Genomic DNA, 20,746 nt, shown 5'->3' with positions numbered 1-20,746 from the left:
ATTCTTTGGACATACACAGACAGCTATGCTTCTATTTGAACAGGGCGGCGCAGTGGTGCAGCGGTTAATGCTGTCGCCTCACAGCAAGAGGTTCTCCGGTTCGATTCTCGGCTGGGGTGCCTTCTGTGTGGTTTGCATGTTCTCCCTGCGTTCACGTGGGTTTCCTCCGGGTACTCCGGTTTCCTCCCACATTCTAAAGACATGCTTCTGGAGCATTTCTCCCCGGGCCTCCGCTGAAAACAGGATCTGTGGAACCTAGTCGGACTTTCCCGGTCAACAAATGTTAAATAAAAAATAAATAAAATAAAACGGAACCAAAGCATTCAGAAAGACAGAACAACGACTGGTGGCATATGCTGCAGGATCACAAGGAAAGGCTATTACAAAGCAGACTATTTCAAAGTGGATAGGCCACTGCATTCGTTTCTGCTATTCACAACATGGCAAGCCAGTGCCTAAGGGCATCAGGCCACATTCAACCAGAGCAGCAGCCACTTCAGCAGCCTTCCTCAGGGGAGTATTAACCAAAGACATTTTAGAGGCTGCTACCTGGAGTTCAGTGCACACCTTTGCAAAGCACTATCATTTACCACTCTACTCTAAATCCAGGGCAGGCTTTGCCACTGCAGTCCTGCAGGGCCACATAGCCGCTCCTAATGCGATTTAGCTCCAGCCTCCCAACCATAGCTTTAGGATTCAACCCAAGTGTAATGACTGCAACAGTGAAACACGAAAAACATAGTACAGTTGTGTACACTTACCGTAAATGTAGATGTTCGAGTGTATCCCCCATCTCTTTGCTGGAACTTATCTACACTTCTCTAATCCATACAACCTATGTGGTGTATTTGCTTGTAGATGAAGGTATTATATTTTTTGGTGCATGCATGATTTACTGGCTTATTTTTAGCCTACCCTTTGGGAGCACCTGACATCTGGGGCAAGAAAAACTGAAGAAAATGGTGTCTACTGCATCTTTTATACCTCTGGCGTACTGACGTCAGGGAGGAGGTGACAGCAACTGACGCCAGACCTAGACTTTGGAATTCAGGCCGGCTGAGTGTAGCCTGCCAGCAGGATAACCCAAGTGTAATGACTGCAACAGTGAATACACTCGAACATCTACATTTATGGTAAGTGTACACAACTGTACTTTTCCCTCCCTCCAGCCCCCTGACTTTTTTATACTTTCTATCTATCCTCTTTTTTGGCCATATCTTATGGCAATGGTATTTACTCTTTACTGGAGGTGTTCCACACCATGTAATTGCTTCCTATTTTAGGGGCTCCTGACATCTGGGGCAAGAAAAACTGATGTAATGGCATCAGCTGCATGTTTTATACCCCTGACGATCTGACGTCATGGAAGAGGCGACAGCATCCGAAGCAGAAATCCCAAGACTCTGGTATTCGTGCCGACTGCAACAGTGAATACACTCGAACATCTACATTTATGGTAAGTGTACACAACTGTACTTTCCGTCCAGGAATGGTTGTTTTCACTGAGACAGACTGGATGTTCTTCATGTTTCACTGTTGCAGTCATTACATATGGGTTATCTGCTTGCAGGTAGCCCACAGTCGGCCTGATTAACAAAGTCTTGGGTCCTGCGTCGGTTGCTGTCCCTTCTTCCAAGACGTCAGGTTGTCAGGGGTATAAAGCATGCAGCCGATGCCATTACCCCAGTCTTTCTTGCCGTGCGGTGCCTGAAGCAGAAGCAATTTGCAAGTGCCAGTCGGCCAACTCCTGAAATTTTCGTTTTCGAGTTTCAGAACCAAAGTCTTCTACTAAAAGCTAAGTACCACGTTGGGGAAACTTTTTCTTCCTCCTTACCGATGTCAGCAAAAGTTAATAATAGCATTACTTGTGGAAAGCAAATACCTCATAAAGATTTTAATTCGTACTGTATTCCTTGCCTAGGCCCTGACCATGACGTACCTTACTGTTGGTTTTATGCTTTATTTAATCAGTGCACTATCTGTCGTCGGTACATTTTCGCCTATAAATGTTTCGGTTCTCGATTTAGTTATCCAGAAATGTCATCGGTAAGCCACCCGACTACCGGGATTCCGAAAAAATGCAAAGATAAAGACAGAGACAGGCCGCCGAGGTCCAAAACCACAGAGGACGCTTCTCCTAAACCAGTCGCCAGTTCGCCGGTACTCAGTGAGGTGCTTTTGCAGCCCCTGATACCCGATGCTTCTGATTTGCAGGCCTCTACAGAGACCCATTCGGAGTCCGGTATGCCACGAGATACTTCAACTATGGAACTCGTGGATGTCTCTACCTTGGATGGGTCCGGAGCCACTGTGCAGGCACCGACCTCTGAGGGTGTATTCAGGCCTACGGACTTGCATATTAAACTGACACCTCCTCCTTCTCTTAGGCCTAAATCTCGAACCATGCCTAAAACAATGACGCCCAGGCCACATGCTCAGGCCTCTGACCAAAAACCAAATGATAAGAAAGGCTGAAGATCTAATAACTCTAATCAGTGGTAGCCAACCCCCCCTTTCTAAGAGGCCTAGGACTGAAGTGGTTTATGAATCTTCTGACCAGGATTCTGTTTTTTCTAATTCTTCTGATGATCTGGATTTGCCCTTATCTTCTTATGAGGATTCTGATGCAGAGGACTCCATTCCCTCTGCTTCCCTTCCAGAGGATTTTTCTTTTGGGGCAACCTTACATACTCTAAAGGGAGCATTTCCACTGGGAAAGCCAGGATTTTTCTGATTCAAAAAAGAGGCTTAGGGATTTCCTACTCCTACCTCAGCATAGGCCTTTATCTATTCCTCCTGTACTAGACATTGTTGATGATGCCTTTTCGGAATCTAGTTTGGCCCCTGATTCCTTGCCTCCTGCTCCTAGAAAACCAGACAGATACTACAGGGTCCCTGCATCACACAAGTTTCTTTTTAAAAATCCTGTTGCGGATCCAGAGACCATTTCACAGGGGCCCAAGGGCATTAAGGCTTCTACTGCTAAAAATCCTACCCTTTCTGAGCTGGATAGATGGGGTAAGACGGTTTACACTTTTGCAACCTTGGCCATTAGGGCTTTAAACTGCCAGTTTCATATGTTAAAGTATTAGCAACATGTTTTTTGATTGCTTAAACAGAAAATGATGTTGATTCCTGACTGTGTGGAAAATAAAGAATTACAGGATTTAATTCATTCTGCTGGACAAGTTGGAAAACATACTTTGCAATGTGGTTCTGATTCATTAGAGGCCTCTTGCAGGGCTGCTGTTACTGGGTCTGTGCTCAGAAGGCATGCTTGGTTTAAGGAACAATCTTTGCCTGATCATGTTAAAGCTAAAGTTGGATGCTCCCTTAAATCAGGACCTCCTCTTTGGCAACCAGGCTGAGGAAGTTCTTAAAAAGATGGAAGATAAAGCTAAATCTATGCAGACTGTTAAAGATTTCTTACAAGTTCAGCCTCCTAGATTTTGTAGGTACTGGCCCTCTAAGAACTGATCCTTTCCAGTCCTTCCAGGTCTTCTCAAGCAAAACCCAGACACAGCAAAAACCCCAGGTTTCAGTCCCAGGGAACACACAGGACTAAGCAGTGGGGGGGCCTCCACTTTCAAATCTGGGAGTAATAAGACTCCCCCCTATGGTAAACTGTCTCCATGACTTCCTTTTAAAATTTCCAAGCAGTTATCAACTGACTGCCCCTTTGGGGGGAAAGATTGCTCTTCATGCAAAGAACTGGGAACTCATTACCCAGGACAAAGGAGTTTTAAATATAGTGTCCCAGGGATAAAGATTTCACTTCCACACGTTGCCACCACCAAGCGGGTGGCCGGACCTACCCCCAAATCAGTGGGCAGAGGCCCAAAAACAAGTACTGTCTCTCTTAAGCATAGGGGCTATTCAACTGGTGCCAGAAGAGGAAAAGGGACAAGGTTTCTACTCGAAACTTTTCCTGGTACCCAGAAAAGACAATTCATGGCGTCCTATCCTGGACCTGTCTACTCCTTTTTGGAGATTCCAAAATTCATGATGCTGACTCTTCACCAATTACTTCCTATGCTAGGTAAAGATGCCTGGCTGGCAAAACTTGGTTTGAAAGAAGCATACCTGCACATCCCAATCAGGGAATCTTGCAGAAGATACCTACACTTCAAAGCAGCCTACACGCACTATTAGTTCTCTGCTCTGCTCTTTGGCTTATGTTCTTCGTATTTCACTGTTGCAGTCATTACATTTGGGTATTCTGCTGGCAGGTTGCCCTCAGTCGGCCTGAATTCCAAAGTCCTGTGTCGGTTGTTGTCTCCTCTTCCATGACGTCAGGTCATCAGGGGTATAAAACAAGCAGCCGACGCCATGTTCTTTGGTCTTTCTTGCCGCTTGCTTCCCGAAGCAGAAGCATTTCACAAGTGCCGGTCTGCCGACTTCTGAAATATTCGAATTTGAGTTTCAGAACCGAAGTCTTTACTAAAGCTAAGTACCCCGTTGGGGAAATTTTTTTCTTTCTCCATACTGATGTCAGAAAAAGTTAATTGTATTACTTGTGGGAAGCAAATACCTCATAAGGATTTCAATTTATACTATATTCCTTGCCTAGGCCCTGATCACAACGTGCCTGGCTGTCGGTTTTGTGCTAGATTTAATCAACGCACTATTAAGCATCTGTATATTTTTGCCTCAAAGTATTTTGGAAACAGATTTAACTACCCAGAAATGTCGGATAGCAATCCGACTACCAGAGTACATAAAAAACGCAAAGAAAAGGACAGAGAGACAATCGAGGTCCAAAACCGACGACGAAGCTTCTCCTAAGCCAGTCACCGGTTCGACGGTACTCAGTGAGGTGCTTTCGCAGCCCCTGATACCCACTACTTTAGAGTCGCAGGCCCCTACCGACACCCATGTGGAGTCCGGCATGCCGCGAGATAATCAAAGTATTGGACCCATGGATGTATCTCCCTCGGCTGGGTGCAAAGCCGCTGAGCAGGCACCGGCTTCTGAGTGGGTATTCAGGCCTCAACATCTTTATATCAAACCGACGACAGCTGCAAAACCAAAGACAAAAGCAACTTCTAAAACTAAAAAAACTGACGCATGAGCCACATGCACAGGCCTCTATGCCTAAAAAACAGATGATCAAAATGGCTGAAGACCTTATTACCTTGATCAGGGGTTCCCATCCCCCTCCAGATAAAAGGCCTAGGCAAGACACTGATTATGAATCTTCAGATCATGTTTCTATTTCTTCTGATTCCTCTTCTGATCAGGAATTATCTATACCTCCCTATGAGGATTCTGATGCAGAGAAGTCTATACCATCTGCATCACCTCCTGAGGATTATTAATTTGGAGAAACCATGCATGCTTTGAGGGATCATTTTCAATGGGAGAGTCAAGATTTCTCAGAATCAAAAAAGAGGCTCAGGGATTTCCTTCTCCCTCAGCACAGGCCTTTAGCCATACCCCCTGTTTTAGATGTTGTGGATGATGTGTTTTCGGAGTCTAACTTGACACCTGACTCCTTACCTCCGGCTCCCAGCAAGCCTGACAGATATTACAGGGTCCCTGACTCACACAAACTTTTATTTAGAAACCTTGCTGCTGACCCTGAAACTATTTCACAGGGTCCAAAGGGAGTTAAGGCCTCAATGGCAAAAAATCCTACACCCTCTGACAGAGATTCAAGGGCACTGGGTAGATGGGGAAAAACGGTTTATACATCTGCAACCTTGGCAATTAGGGCCTTAAACTGCCAGTTTCATATGCCCAAGTATCAACAACATGTTATGGGATTGCTGAAACAGAAAATGATGTTGATTTCTGAATGTGCAGAACATAAAGAATTGCAGGAATTATTGCATGCAGCTGAACAGGATGGAAAGCATACTTTACAATGTGGTTTTGATTCCTTAGAGGCCTCCTGCAGGGCCGCAGTTACTGATCTGTGATTAGGAGGCATGCCTGGCTAAAGGAACAAAATTTGCCTGATCATGTTAAAGCTAAATTACTAGATGCACCTTTACAGCATGATACTCTGTTTGGTATTAAGGCAGAAGAGGTTTTAAAGAAAATGGAAGACAAAGCTAAGTCTATGCAAACTGTAAAAGACTTCTTACAAGTGCAGCCACCAAGATTCAGTAGACAGTGACCTACAAACAATTGGTCCTTTCCTGTGTCAGAGCTCAAAGGGGCAAATCCAGACGCCCTAAGGGTTCCAGATACCAGGCACAAGATTCATACAGGTCAAAGCAATGGGGCACTTCTACCTCCAAATCTGGAGGAGATAAAGCGCAAACCTACAGAAAACAGTCTCAATGACTTCCGTCTGCCTTCACCAAGCACTTATTTTTTGGCAGCACCCTTAGGGGGAAAATTAGCACTTTTTGCTCAAAATTGGCAGTTAATAACCCAGGACAAGTGGGTGCTAAACATAGTATCACAGGGATACAGATTCAATTTCTATACTCTGCCAATGGCAAACGGTTGGCCAGATCCACCAAAAAATCAATGGGCAGAGGCACAGAAACAGGTTACGTCCCTCATGGATAATGGGGGCCATTCAGCCAGTACCAGAACAGGAAAAAGGACAAGGTTTTTACTCAAGACTGTTCTTGGTACCCAGAAAGGACAAGGCCTGGAGGACAATACTGGATTTATCGATTTTGAACACATACCTGGACATTCCAAAATTCAAAATGCTGACTTTGCAGCAGCTTCTGTCCATGCTGGGCAAGAATGCTTGACTGGTGACATTAGACCTAAAAGAGGCATACCTGCATGTCCCAATAAGGCAATTGTGCAGAAGATACCTCAGATTCAAGGTTGGCTTACTGCATTACCAACTCTCTGCACTGCCCTTTGGCTTATCTACTGCGCCTAGCGTCTTTACAAAGTGCCTGGCACCAGTAATTGCATTTTGCAGACAAAGAAGTATTCAAATATATCCTTACTTGGACAACTGTCTCATTCAAGCAGAGAACAAGGACATTCTTCTTCAACACCTGGCGTTTGTGAAAAGGCTTCTAACATGCCTAGGGTACACAATAAACTAAAAGAAATCACAACTGGTACCCTCTCAAAAGATAACATTCCTGGATGCAACCTTGCATACAACTGCCCAGATGGCTTACCTCACGCCAGACAAGCAAAGGCAACTGACTACTTACTTCAAACTTATGGCAAATTCTGCAGGCTTTGGGCTTCATGGCATCCTGCCGATTCCATTTGCAAGACTGCATATGAGGAAACTTCAATGGTACCTAAAAAGTTTATGGAGTCAACATTGTTACAGTCTGGAAACAATGATTCCTCTCATTCCCTGCCTACAACAGGAGTTTCTATGGTAGGCAAAGGCATGTCACCAAAACATGGGACGGGTCTTCACTTACCCCCTGCCAGCCAAACCTTAACAACAGATGCATCAGATTATGCCTGGGGAGCCCACATGGCGGGAAGATGCATTCAGGGCATATGGACCCCAAAACAAATGCATCTACGTATCAAACAGAAAGAGATGCTAGCTGTTCAAAATGCCCTGACAGCCTTCAAGGACTTACTTCATCCAGGACAACTACTGATAAAGACAGACAACACCACAATCATATGGTATATAAACAAGCAGGGGGGCATGCACTCATACCCCCATTGCAGATTAGCCATGGCACTGTGGGACACAGCTTTGACTTGCCAAATACATCTTCAAGCTCAATTCCTGCCAGGAAAACAAAATACTCTGGCAGACTATTTAAGCAGAAACCTTATGGATCCTCACGAGTGGAAACTAGATCCACAAGTCTTCGGCATGATAATGGAGAAATGGGGGAGCCCAGACATAGATCTATTTGCCTCCCCTCAAAATTATCAGTTTGAAATGATTCTGCACAAGGATTTATCACAGACAAGCATGGAAAGTTGACTCCCTATCCTTCAGTTGGAAAAACTTATCAGTTTACGCCTTTCCTCCACTGCTTCTTCTTCCCAAGGTCCTCCTAAAAGTCAGACAAGAGAAACCAAAGATGATACTAATTGCCCAGACTGGCCCCGCCAATACTGGTACCCAATCCTAAGGAAATTGTCTCAATACCCAGTTTGGACCTTACCTCAAAGACATCAACTACTGTCCCAGCAAAACAATCAGATCCTGCACAATCAACTCCAGATACTGAACCTGGCAGCATGGCTGATCATGTAGTTATACAAACAACACCTATCAGTAAAGCTGTGATGGATGTCATTTTGGAAGCCAGAAGGCCTAGTACTAGAAAATCTTATGCTGATAAATGGAAGAGATTCTGTGCTTGGAATCAAGCACAAGGAACTGATACAGCAGAACCGAATGTTCCTCATTTTACAATACTTGACTGAGATGCTTGACAAAGGCCTATCTTTCTCAACAATTAAAACCCATGCCTCTGCCATTTCGGCTCATTACAGTACAGAGCCACCAATCCTTTACTAAAGCAGTATCTTAGAGGAGCCAACAATTTAAGGCCTCCTAGAAGATCGCCAATACCTGCATGGGACCTCAATTATGTGTTGGAAAAGCTCACCCTGCCTCCATTTGAACCAGCTACAACTGTTGATATAAAGTTCTTGTCATGGAAAACAGCTCTGCTACTAGCAATTACTTCAGCAAGAAGAGTCACAGAGCTATAGGCCTTCATGGCTGTGGAGACTTTTATCATATTTTACCCAAACAGGGTGTCTCTGAGGACAAATCCAACATTTATGCCTAGGGTGATTTCCAGTGTGGCTCTTAACCAAACTATTCATCTGCCAACCTTTAACCAAACTATTCATCTGCCAACCTTTTATCCAAATCCGCAGAACAAGGGGGAGATAATTCTGCATTCCTTGGACGTACACAGGCAGCTAAGATTCTACTTGAGCAGGACTAAAGCTCTAAGAAAAACTGAGCAATTACTAGTGGCTTATGCTGCAGGATCAGAAGGAAAGGCTATTTCAAAGCTGACTATTTCAAAGTGGATAAGCCACTGCATTCGTTTCTGCACTTACACCATGGTAAACCTGTGCCCAAGGGCATTAGGTCTCATTCTACCAGAGCTGCAGCTACTTCAGCAGCCTTTCTCAGAGGAGTACCAACCAAAGACATTCTAGAGGCTGCTACTTGGAGTTCTGTTTACACCTTTACAAAGCATTACCATTTGCCTCTCTACTCTAAGTCCAGGGCAGGCTTTGCCACTGCAGTTCTGCAGGGCCTTATAGCCTCACCTAATGCTGTTTAGCTCCAGCCTCCCAACCATAGCTTTGAGATTCTACCCAAATGTAATGACTGCAACAGTGAAACACGAAGAACATAGTACAGTTGTGTACACTTACCATAAATGTAGATGTTCGAGTGTATTCACTGTTGCAGTCCAGGTTACCCGCCATCCCCCTTTCATTCTGGAGTTTATCTTTCCTTCTCTATCTTCTACAACCTATGTGGTGTATTTGCTTGTAGATGAAGGTAAAGTTTATACTGATGCATGTATATATATATATATATATATATATATATATATTATTTTTTTTATTTTTTTTGCTACCTTTTTAGGGGCACCTGACATCTGGGGCAAGAAAAACTAAAGAAAATGGCGTCAGCTGCTTTTTTTATACCCCTGACGACTTGACGTCATGGAAGAGGAGACAGCAAGGCGATGCAGGACCCAAGACTTTGGAATTCAGGCCGACTGAGGGCAACCTGCCAGCAGATTATCCAAATGTAATGATTACAACAGTGAATGCACTCGAACATCTACATTTATGGTAAGTGTACACAACTGTACTATCTACTGCGCCCAGGGTGTTCACAAAGTGCCTAGCTCCAGTTATTGCATTTTGCAGGCAAAGAAATATTCAAATATACCCATACCTGGACGATTGTCTAATTCAGGCAGAAAGCTAGGACATACTTTTGAATCATCTGGCCTTTGTACAAAGGGTTCTAACTTGTCTGGGGTACATCATAAACAAAAATAAATCACACCTGGTACCCTGTCAACAAATTATATTCCTGGGAGCAAGCTTGAGTACAACTTCCCAGATGGCTTACCTCACTCCAGAGAAACAAATTCATTTGACAACCTACTTCAAACAAGTGGCCACAAAAACCCTGCTATCTGCAAGAGAAATACTGCAAGCTTTTGGGTTCATGGTCTCCTGAATTCTTCTAATTCCATATGCAAGACTGCATATGAGGAAACTACAGTGGTATCTAAAAAGCCTATGGTGTCAACATTCTCAGGATCTAGAAGCAGTGATTCCCATCATACCTTGCCTATGCCTAGAGTTCCTTTGGTGGGCAGAAGCCTGCCACCAAAACAAGAGACTACCTTTCAAACCTTCCCTGCCGCCCAAACCCTAACAACAGACACATCAGACTATGCATGGAGGGCTCACCTGGCAGGGAAGTGCATTCAGGGCAAGTGGAACCCAAGTCAAATGCACCTGCATATCAATCAAAATGAAATGTTAGCTGCACAGAATGCTCTGACAGCCTTCAAGGACCACATTCTTCCAGGACAACTAATGGTAAAGATGGACAACACCACTGTTATGTGGTACATAAACAAGCAGGGGTGTACACATTCTTACCCCCTCTGCAGACTAGCCATGGCATTGTGGAACACAGCCTTGAGCTACCAAGTACATCTACAAACTCAGTTCCTGCCAGGAAAATTAAATACACTGGCAGACGGACTAAGCAGAAATCTCGTGGACCCACACGAGTGGAAACTGGAACCAAGGATTTTCAACATGTTGACAAGCAAATGGGGGAGCCCAGATATAGACCTGTTTGCCTCTCCCCAGAACTACCAGTTGGACAAATTTTGCACAAGGACTTCACACAAACAAGCCTGGAAAGTGGATGCTCTGTCCTTCAGCTGGAAAAACATATCAGTCTATGCCTTCCCCCCTCTGCCTCTGCTGTCCAAAGTACTACTAAAAAATCAAACAGGACAAACCAAGATGATTTTGATTGCTCCAGTCTGGCCACGCCAGCACTGGTACCCCCCTCCTGCACAGTGTGTTACGGTTATCCCCATGGCACCTGCCTCAGACTCCTTCCCTGTTGTCTCAGCAGGAGAAGCAGATTCTGCACCCTCACCTTCAAACTCTGAACCTTGCAGCCTGGCTAATTACATAATCTCTCCTTTACCTTCCCTCAGTAAACCTGTGATGGATATCATTTTAGAGGCAAGGAGAACTAGCACTAGAAAATCCTATGCTGAAAAATGGAAAAGATTCTGTGCCTGGAACCAGTCTCAAGGGATAAGCACAGCAGTGCCCAATTTACCTCAGATTTTACAATACTTAACTGAGATGCTTTACAAGGGCTTGTCTTTTTCCTCCATTACAATCCACGCATCAGCCATTTCAGCTCATTATAACACAGAACCCCCCTTCTTCTCTCATCCACTGCTCAAGTAGTTCCTCAGAGGAGCCAAAAATGTGAGACCATCCAGGAGAGCTCCAACCCCAGCCTGGGACCTTAACTTTGTTTTAGAGAAACTCACTATAATTACTTTCGAGCCAGCTGCTACTGCAGATTTAAAATTTCTTTTTTGGAAAACAGCTTTCCTTTTAGCAATCACTTCAGCTAGATGGGTATCTGAATTACAGGCCCTTATGGCAGTGGAGCCTTTCATTATCTTTCATGCGGACAGGGTGTCCCTCAGAACCAATCCATCCTTCATGCCCAAGGTGGTATCCAGTGTGGCTGTTAATCAGTCCATTCATTTGCCAACCTTCTTTCCTAATCCACAGAACAATGGGGAATGGATACTGCATTCCTTAGATGTGCACAGACAACTCAGATTCTACTTGGACAGGACTAAGCCTCAAAGGAAATCTGAACAACAGCTGGTAGCATTTGCTGCAGGGGCAGAGAGGAAGGCCATTTCAAAGCAAACCATTTCTAAATGGATAGGCCATTGCATTCATTTCTGCTATAAGCACCATGGAAAACCTATCCCCCAGGGGATCAGACCTCACTCCACCAGGGCTGCATCTACCTCTACAGCCTTTCTCAGAGGAGTCTCTACCAGGGACATCCTAGAAGCTGCTACCTGGAGTTCTGTACATACTTTCACCAAGCATTATCAGTTGCCAATTTGCTCTAAATCCAGAGCTGGCTTTGCCACTGTAGTCTTGCAGGGCCTTATAGCTAGTCCTAATGCTGTCTAAATTCCTCCTCCCAGCCATAGCTTTGGGAATCTACCCAAATGTAATGACTGCAACAGTGAAACACGAAGAACATAGTACAGTTGTGTACTTCTTACCATAAATGTAGATGTTCGGTGTATTCACTGTTGCAGTCCTGGTTACCCTCCCTCCAGCCCCCTAACTTCTTTTGGCTATACCTCTACTTTATTTTACTGTGCTTAAAAGCCTTTTTGGTGTATGTGCTTTTTGTTGGAGGTATGTCATTATACTTTTATATTTAATTGCTCACCATTAGGGGGGCACCTGACATCTGGGCAAGAAAAACTGATGTAATGGTGTCGGCTGCATGCTTTATACCCCTGACGACCTGACGTCATGGAAGAAGGGACAGCAACTGATGCAGGACCCAAGACTTTGTTAATCAGGCCGACTGTGGGCTACCTGCAAGCAGATCACCTAAATGTAATGACTGCAACACTGAATACACTCGAACATCTACATTTATGGTAAGTGTACACAACTGTACTTTTTGCTGACAGCCTGTCATCTTCCTGCACATTTGGACAGCTTTTCCACACCCTTCCTTAGACTATTGCGACATTTCCCACTGTTCATTTTTTTTTTTCTTGCTTCAGTAACAGGCATATTGGAAAATGAAAGCTCTACTTTCGAAGGATATATTCTTTTTAGCATTAATCAAGACTGTCTCTTTGAAGTACTTTGTGCACCAGTTTGGACACACAGCACGAGTGTCAGAGTTGACAGTATGAGTAAATCTCCACGATCTAACACAAAACTGTACATTTTATGAAGGACACATAATAAATGGTTACAACAAAGCAAAAGATGACTGAAACACATTATGTTATTATCTTTCATCACATGATGGCAGAAACGTTTAAGATGAAAAAAAATAGCACTTGGTGATTAGAAAATAAAAGCCAAGTCAGTAAAGTTTACCTGCCTGAGATAAAAGCATGTTTGTTATCCGAAGTTAACAAAAAGCACATATTGCTTCTTTGAGGGGACTAATGCATTAACAGCACAACTCTTAATGAAATGTGTGCAGTAACACCAAAGTGGAATTTTTTCGCTAGCTGCAAAGCAAAGATAGACAGGGCAGCAAAAAAATCTCTTACATCGCCAACTCAGATTTGGATTTAACTATCCATTCACTTCCTGCTGAACTGTTAAATCTTACCCAGACATGGGTCTTAGTAGTGAAATATGGACGAAAACTCTTCGGTCAAATTAATACCGCAAATACATTAGGGAGGAAGGAAGAAGTTCAGCATCGACCGCAAGCAGTCATGGCATTGTTGTGGGTACGGATGATTTTTTAAATTCTTAGTGGCGTACAACAGAAGGAAACCCCTTTATTCAAGGTAATGGGGATAGTAGCACTTCAGTTGAGAAGTTATTGGAAATGGAAGCTAATACAGTTGAAACCTTCACATTACGAGTGGGCTTATAGCCATAAACAACACCAATAACATTAAGAATAGTTCAATTGGTTATTGTAGAAGAGCTATTTTTGAACTTGAGAAAAAAATGCTCAAGTTAAAGTCATGCCAATGTAAAATTTATTTAGAACACTGTGTAAATATCGAGCAAGTGCTGTTTGGTTTAACACTGTTCAAGTTTCCAGACTGAGTTAAACAAGGTTGATGAACTGCGTAACAGCTTAAGTAATGTGTTTCGCAGAACAGGCTTAGAGATGCTAAAATTGTTAATACAAAGTTAGACATTTAGCCATGTATTTAGGGAAGGACTGTGATATACCTGAGGTTGTAATTGGGCTTCTTTATCAAATCCAGATGGTAGTGTAGGGTCACATTAACTGAGTGGTATGTAAACTACTGCGGTTACGTCTATTGAAACTGACAGATGATTTTCTCCGAAATGTCAGATATAAACATCATGTAACTCCACACTGAAAAGTAAGTTGAAAAAGTACCAGAAAATGTTCAGGTACTTTTTCAACTTATTTTTTCACAGTGGAGCTACAATATGGCTGTAAAGTTAGATGCGCTTGTGGAAGGGACCTGGCTGTAACTAAATACAATTACTACCGTCTCACAGCTTGCTCGGATGTAAGCACAGAGGTGCTGTGAGACAGTACTCAGGGTTAATGAGTTAAGGAACAACCCCTGCCAGACCATGTTAAATCTAAATTGTTGGATGCACCCTTGCACAAAGATAACTTATTTGGCACTAAGGCAGAAGAGGTCTTAAAAAAGATGGAAGAAAAAGCAAAATCTATGCAAACAGTTAAAGATTTCTTACCGGTCCATCCCCCTAGGTTCAGCAGGCATTTTGCCTCCAAGCACTGGTCCTTTCCTGCTCTGAGTAAACAGGCCCAGACTAGGACCCGTGGAAACAGACACCCCAGACAGCAGCCCCAGGGAATGCAGAGATCTAAGCAGTGGACTACCTCCACTTCAAAACCAGGGAGTTCAAAGCCACCCCCTTATGGTATGAACTCACAAAGACTAACCTCCTCCTGACCTCCCCTCTGCCTACCTTCACTTACCTCTAGGAGAAAAACTCTCCTTTCACTCATGGGGGACCATTACCAAGGACCAATGGGTTCTGAACATTGTGTCTCAGGGATACAGATTCTCCTTCCACACCCTTCCAACCCCAAAAAGGTTTCCAGATCTACTGCCAAATCAGTGGGCAGAGGCTCAAAAGCATATCCATTCCCTGCTCTCTTTGAGGGCAGTAGAGCACATGCCTGCAGAACAGATAGGCTAAAGCTTCTACTCCAGACTTTTTCTGGTGCCCAGAAAAGAGGGCACCTGACGACCCATCCTCGATCTGTCCATTCTAAACACCTTTCTGGTGATCCCAAAATTCAAAATGCTCACTTTCCAACAGCTGCTACCCATGCTCTTCAAGGACACTTGGCTAGCCACCCTGGATCTAAAAGAGGCCTACCTCCACATTCCTATCAGGGAATCATGCAGAAAATATATCTGCTTAAGGGCAGGATCTCAACACTTTCAGTTCTGTATGCTTCTCTTTGGCTTATCTACTGCTCCCAGAGTTTTCACAAAATGCCTGGCTCCGGCAATTGCTTTTTGCAGAAAAAGAAATATTCAAATTTACTCCTACTTAGACAACTGCCTTATTCAGGCAGACAGCCAGGAAAAGCTGCTGAAAAACACCTGGCCTTTGTAAAGAGTCTACTAATCTCCCTAGGGTACACAATCAACAAAAAGAAATCAAAACAGGTGCCCACCCAAAGGATAATCTTCCTGGGAGCAAGTCTGGACACAGCATCTGAAATGGCATACCTTACACCAGAGAAACAAATTTTCCTGTCAGCCTACTTCTCTCAGCTGGCCACCAGGCCCCAGCTTTCTGCAAGGAAAATCCTGCAAACTCTGGGGTTCATGGCATCTTGCATACTCCTCATTCCATATGCCATAGACTGCATATGAGGAAACTTCAATGGTACCTAAAGAGCCTTTGGTGTCAACACTCTCAAGACTTGGAAACTCTTCTACCTATAATTCCCTGCCTCAGAAAGGAATTTCTTTGGTGGGCAACAGCATGCTTTCACAACAAGGGTCTGCCCTTCTCCCCACACCCCGCCACCCAGACCCTCACCACAGACGCATCAGACTATGCTTGGGGTGCACACCTGGATGGCATGTGCATACAGGGCCAATGGAGGCCTCAGCATATCCATCTGCTCATCTGTCAAAAAGAGATGATGGCTGTGCAGCACGCCTTGATAGCTTTCAAACCCCTTCTCTCTCCAGGGGTCTCCTGATCAAGGCAGATAACATCACTGTGATGTGGTACACAGTAAGCAGGGAGGGACTCACTCATACCCTCTCTGCAGGCTGGCCATGAATGACCCTTTGGCTCTCAGCCTCTTCCATGCAAATACACCTGTTAGCACAATACCTACCAGGCTGTCTCAACTCCCTGGCAAACCAATTAAGCAGAAACCTTTTGGACCCACATGAGTGGCAGATCAACAGAAGTACCTTCTTCCTAATAACTCAGAAATGGAAAACCCCGAAGGCCGACCTCTTTGCCTCCCACACCAACCATCAGCTCAGCAAATTCTGCACCAGGGAGCATCACTGCATGGCTTGGAAAGTGGATGCCCTGTCCTTCCCTTGGGTCAACCTCTTGGTCTATGCCTTTCCTCCCTTACCTTTCATCCCCCAGAGTACTGCTCAAAACAAGGGAGGAAAAACCAAGGACCATTCTTATATCTCCAGACTGGCCCCGACAGCACTTATACCCCTTGCTGGGCAGCCTGTCCCCGCTGCCTCCGTGGCATCTTCCATAGATTCCAAACCTCCTAACCCAGAGGGAAGGGGAATTCATGCATCTTCAGTTGCAGACACTCAGTTTGGCAGCTTGGCTTATTCCCTAACCCCTAGCCAGTCTGCCGTCCTCAGTAAACAGGTTCTGGATGTTATCTGTGAGGCCAGATGCCCTAGCACCAGAAAATCGTATGCAGATAAATGGAAAAGTTTCTGCACCTGGATCCAGGCTAAGGGGGCCAATATGACACAGCCCTCCATCCTGGATTACTTAGCTGACCTACTACTCAGTGGTCTCTCTTTTCTTATCTGTAAAAATTCATGCCTCTGGTATTTCTGCTCATTTTCCCACTGTGCAGCCCCTTTTCTCACACCCTTTGATCAAACAGTTCCTCGGAGGGGCTAGCAGCTTGAGGCCCCCCAGAAGGGCACCAACACCAGCTTGGGACCTTAACTTTATCTTAGAAAAGCTCACCCTGCCTCTGTTCGAACCAGCTTCTTCTGCAGAGCTAAAATTTCTTTCCTGGAAGATGGTCTTCCTTCTGGCCATTACTTCAGCCAGAAGAGAGTCTGAGCTGCAAGCACTCATGGCTGTGGAACCCTTCATCATCTTCTATGCAGACCGGGTATCCCTCAGAACTAACCCATCCTTCATGCCTAAGCTGGTCTCCAGTATGGCTCTCAACCAATCCATTCATTTGTCCACCTTCTTTCCTAATCCCCAGAACAAGGGGGAAAGGATTCTTCACTCTCTAGATGTGCACAGACAGCTCAGATACTATTTGGACAGGACTAAACCCTTCAGAAAGTCTGATCAATTGCTGGTTAGCTGTGCTACAGGGGCAGAAGGCAAAGCCATCTCCAAGTAAACCATTTCCAAATGGATAGCACACTGCATCCATTTCTGCTACAAACAGCATGGTAAGCCTCTCCCCAAGGGGTTCAGGACACATTCCACCAGAGCAGCCTCCACCTCTGCAGCTTTCCTCAGAGGAGTCCCCACCAGGGACATCCTGGAGGCTGCCATCTGGACTTCTGTTCACACTTTTACCAAGCATTACCACCTGCCTCTCTTCTCCAAATCCAGGGCAGGGTTTGCCTCTGCATTCTTGCAGGACATCCTAGCCATTCCCTAGCTTATTTGACTGCCTCCACCCATTTCCTCAGCTTTGGTAATCTACCCAAATGTGATGAGTGCAACAGTGAAACACGAAGAACATAGTACAGTCGTGTACACTTACCATAAATGTAGATTTTCGAGTGTATTCACTGTTGCAGTCCTGGTTTCCCTTCCTCCATCCCCCTTTTTTCTCATTCTCCTTTTGTTACCATTCTTCCTTGTTGTTCTCCTTTCTTTACAAGGGACATATTGGTATTTATTTTCCACTAGTGGGGTTCTTCCACCAGAACCTGGCCTCCTACTTTGGGGGCTCCTGACAGGTTAGGGCAAGAAAAACTGATGTAATGGTGTCGGCTGCCTTACTTTATACCACAGACGACCTGAGGTCAGTCCTCAAGCGACAGCAACCGACGCAGAAATACTAAGTCTCTGGTATTTGGGCCGGCTGAGGGCTACCCTTGCAGGGATAACCTAAATGTGATGACTGCAACAGTGAATACACTAGGTGGTAAGTGTACACAACTGTACTTTCTTTACCACCTTGCCACCTAGCCTTTATCCTAGAAAGGCTTGTACTGCCTTCAGTTTTAAAATTCTTGGCAGGGAAGACCTCACTCAAACACCTTTTGTTACAGGCATCAGGGAAGGAACACACCTGAAGCTGTAAGAGCCCTTTCCCCTAGGGCAACTAGGTCTGCTGCTGCTGCCTTCCTGAAGGGCGTACCAACCAAGCGTGGTTGGAGGTTGCCATCTGGTCTTAAGGGCACATTTTCAACAGGCACTACTACTGTCACCCGTCTACTTATCCAAAGTGGGGTTTCCCTCTTTTACCCTACAAGCTTCCTCTTCTAGACTTTCTTTCCATCCTCCCCCATTCTTAGCTTTGGGAATCATCCCACAAGTCAGAACTGCAGCAGTGAAATACGAAGAACATAGTACAGATGTTCTTCATGTTTCACTGTTGCAGTCATCACATTTGGGTTATCTGCTTGCAGTGGCCCTCAGTCGGCTTGATTATCAAAGTCTTGGGTCCTGCGTCGGTTGCTGTCTCATCTTCCATGATGTCAGGTAGTCAGGGGTATAAAGCATGCAGCTGACGCTATTACTTCAGTCTTTCTTGCCGTGCGGTCCCCGAAGCAGAAGCAGTTCACAAGTGCCAGTCCGACTCCTGAAATTTTCGTTTTCGAGTTTCAGAACCAAAGTCTTCAACTAAAGGTAAGTACCCCATTGGGGAAACTTTCTTGCTCTAAACCGATGTCAGTAAAAGTCAATAATTGTATTTCTTGTGGAAAGCAAATACCTCATAAAGATTTTAATTCGTACTGTATTCCTTGCCTAGGCCCTGACCACGATGTACCTCGCTGCCGATTTTGTGCCTTATTTAAACAACGAACTATTTCTCATCGGTATATTTACACTTCTAAATATTTTGGTACTCTGTTCAATTACCCAGATATGGCTTTGGTAAGCCGCCCGACTACCGACATTCAGAAAAAACGCAAAGATAGAGAGAGACAGGCTGCCTAGGTCCAAAGCTGCTGACAACGCTTCTCCTAAGCTAGTCACCAGTTCGCTGCTACTCAGTGAGGTGCTTTCGCAGCCCCTGATACCCGCTACTTCAGATTCGCAGGCCTCTACTGAGACCCATTCAGAGTCCGGTATGCCGCGAGATGCTTCAACTGTGGAACCTGTGGATGTCTCTACCTTGCATGGGTATGGAGCTGCTTTGCAGGCACCAGCTTCTGAGGATATATTCAGGCCTACTTAAAGAAATAAATTCATGCCTCATAAATATATGTATAAATACTATGGAATTCATTCAAATGTGTTTGAAAAATAAAAAAAATTTTGAGAAAAAAAAAAAAGATATAAGCACATAAAGTAATGATGATGTTCCACTGTTAAGATGTTTACAAACTGAGATTCTATTTTGTTTTATGTTTATACTTTCCAGGTGGACTCGAAGAGAACAGGCTGATTTCTATCGCACAGTTTCCTCTTTTGGAGTGGTATACGATGCAGAGGCAAAGCTTTTTGACTGGAGCCGCTTTCGAACTTTATCTCGCCTGGAGAAAAAGACTGATGAGAGCCTGGAGAAATATTTCTATAGTTTTGTTGCTATGTGCAGGAATGTTTGTCGACTGCCTCCAAGGAAAGATGATGGTGAGCGCGATATGTTTTATTAGCCTATGGTATTCTTATGTTTTAATTAAATTTACATTTTTGTTAAGAATTTCTGAAATTTTTTATTGGCATTTGCAACATTTTCTTTCTTATATAAAAAGTTTAAGTAACATCGCTGTCATGTATTTGTTTGATATTGTTAGGGTAAGTACATAACGCAGGTCTTTTTCTTCATTACAAAAATGTCGCTGTGAGGATGACACTGGCACTGTAATGCAAATGGGTGGAGTCATGACTTCATCTTCCATATTGATGTGGGTTCAGTTAACTACTTAGGCACTAGGACAGCCAGGTAACAAGCAAGGGAAATGAACTGCCAGTGCAGACTTGCCTGTCCATGGGTTGTCGGTCCCTCCTCTTTTGCCGAGTGCCTTTGGAAGAAAGTCCAGTCCATCTACAGAAGGAGAAGAGAGCCCTAGCCCACAAAGCATTGGATACAATATAGCAGAATGTTAAGGATGTCCAGAAGCATACACCCACTTTGGGACTTCACAGTCCATTGAATTGCCAGACAAGAAGGGCGGGATTGTGACAGCATACATAAAGTTCTATCTCCCACCTGTCGCCTGCAGGATGACAGCTAAGTTCCTTGGATTCTTGTCTTCTCCTTATTGTCTTCTGACCTGGGGAGGGTAGAAGAAAAAGAAAAGGCTAGATTTGGAAAGGGGATTAATAGGACCCCCCTCAAAAAAAGTTATACGAGTGTACTTGTGATAATAGATGGTCAACTACTGAGATATTTGCTGCAGAAATTTATTATAAACATTCAGTAAGTCCTGCATTCAAATCATAATGCTCAGTTATACCACAAAGTGATGTGATTAGTTGGCCCTGCCCTCCTTGTACACAGACACCCCAACACGATCCTCACTTTCCAGTTGGGATTGTACCATGCGTATCATTCTTCTTTCCATATGACACCCCTATGTGATCCTCAGTCTCTAATGGGGATTGCACCATGGCTATTAGTCCCGTTTCCATATGTCCTCCATATGAGCACATGGTTGCAATT

General features: G+C 44.4%; 1 protein-coding gene across 3 annotated transcripts in view; it reads left to right on the top strand.

Annotated features, from left to right (window-relative positions):
* Window positions 1-20,746, top strand: part of CHD6 (chromodomain helicase DNA binding protein 6) — a 2,211,516-nt gene that overhangs the window by 1,658,257 nt on the left and 532,513 nt on the right. For all 3 annotated transcript variants that reach the window (XM_044090190.1, XM_044090189.1, XM_044090188.1), the window contains one exon: window positions 19,505-19,713. In XM_044090190.1, the coding sequence (XP_043946125.1) occupies window positions 19,505-19,713 (209 nt within the window). The remainder of the gene's footprint in view (window positions 1-19,504; window positions 19,714-20,746) is intronic.

The sequence above is a fragment of the Protopterus annectens genome, chromosome 12.part0 (genome assembly GCF_019279795.1).
Source record: "Protopterus annectens isolate FY-2018-M chromosome 12.part0, PAN1.0, whole genome shotgun sequence".
NCBI lineage: Eukaryota > Metazoa > Chordata > Ceratodontiformes > Protopteridae > Protopterus > Protopterus annectens.
The sequence above is the reverse complement of the archived record's forward strand: the minus strand, read 5'-3'. Positions and strand labels throughout refer to the sequence as shown.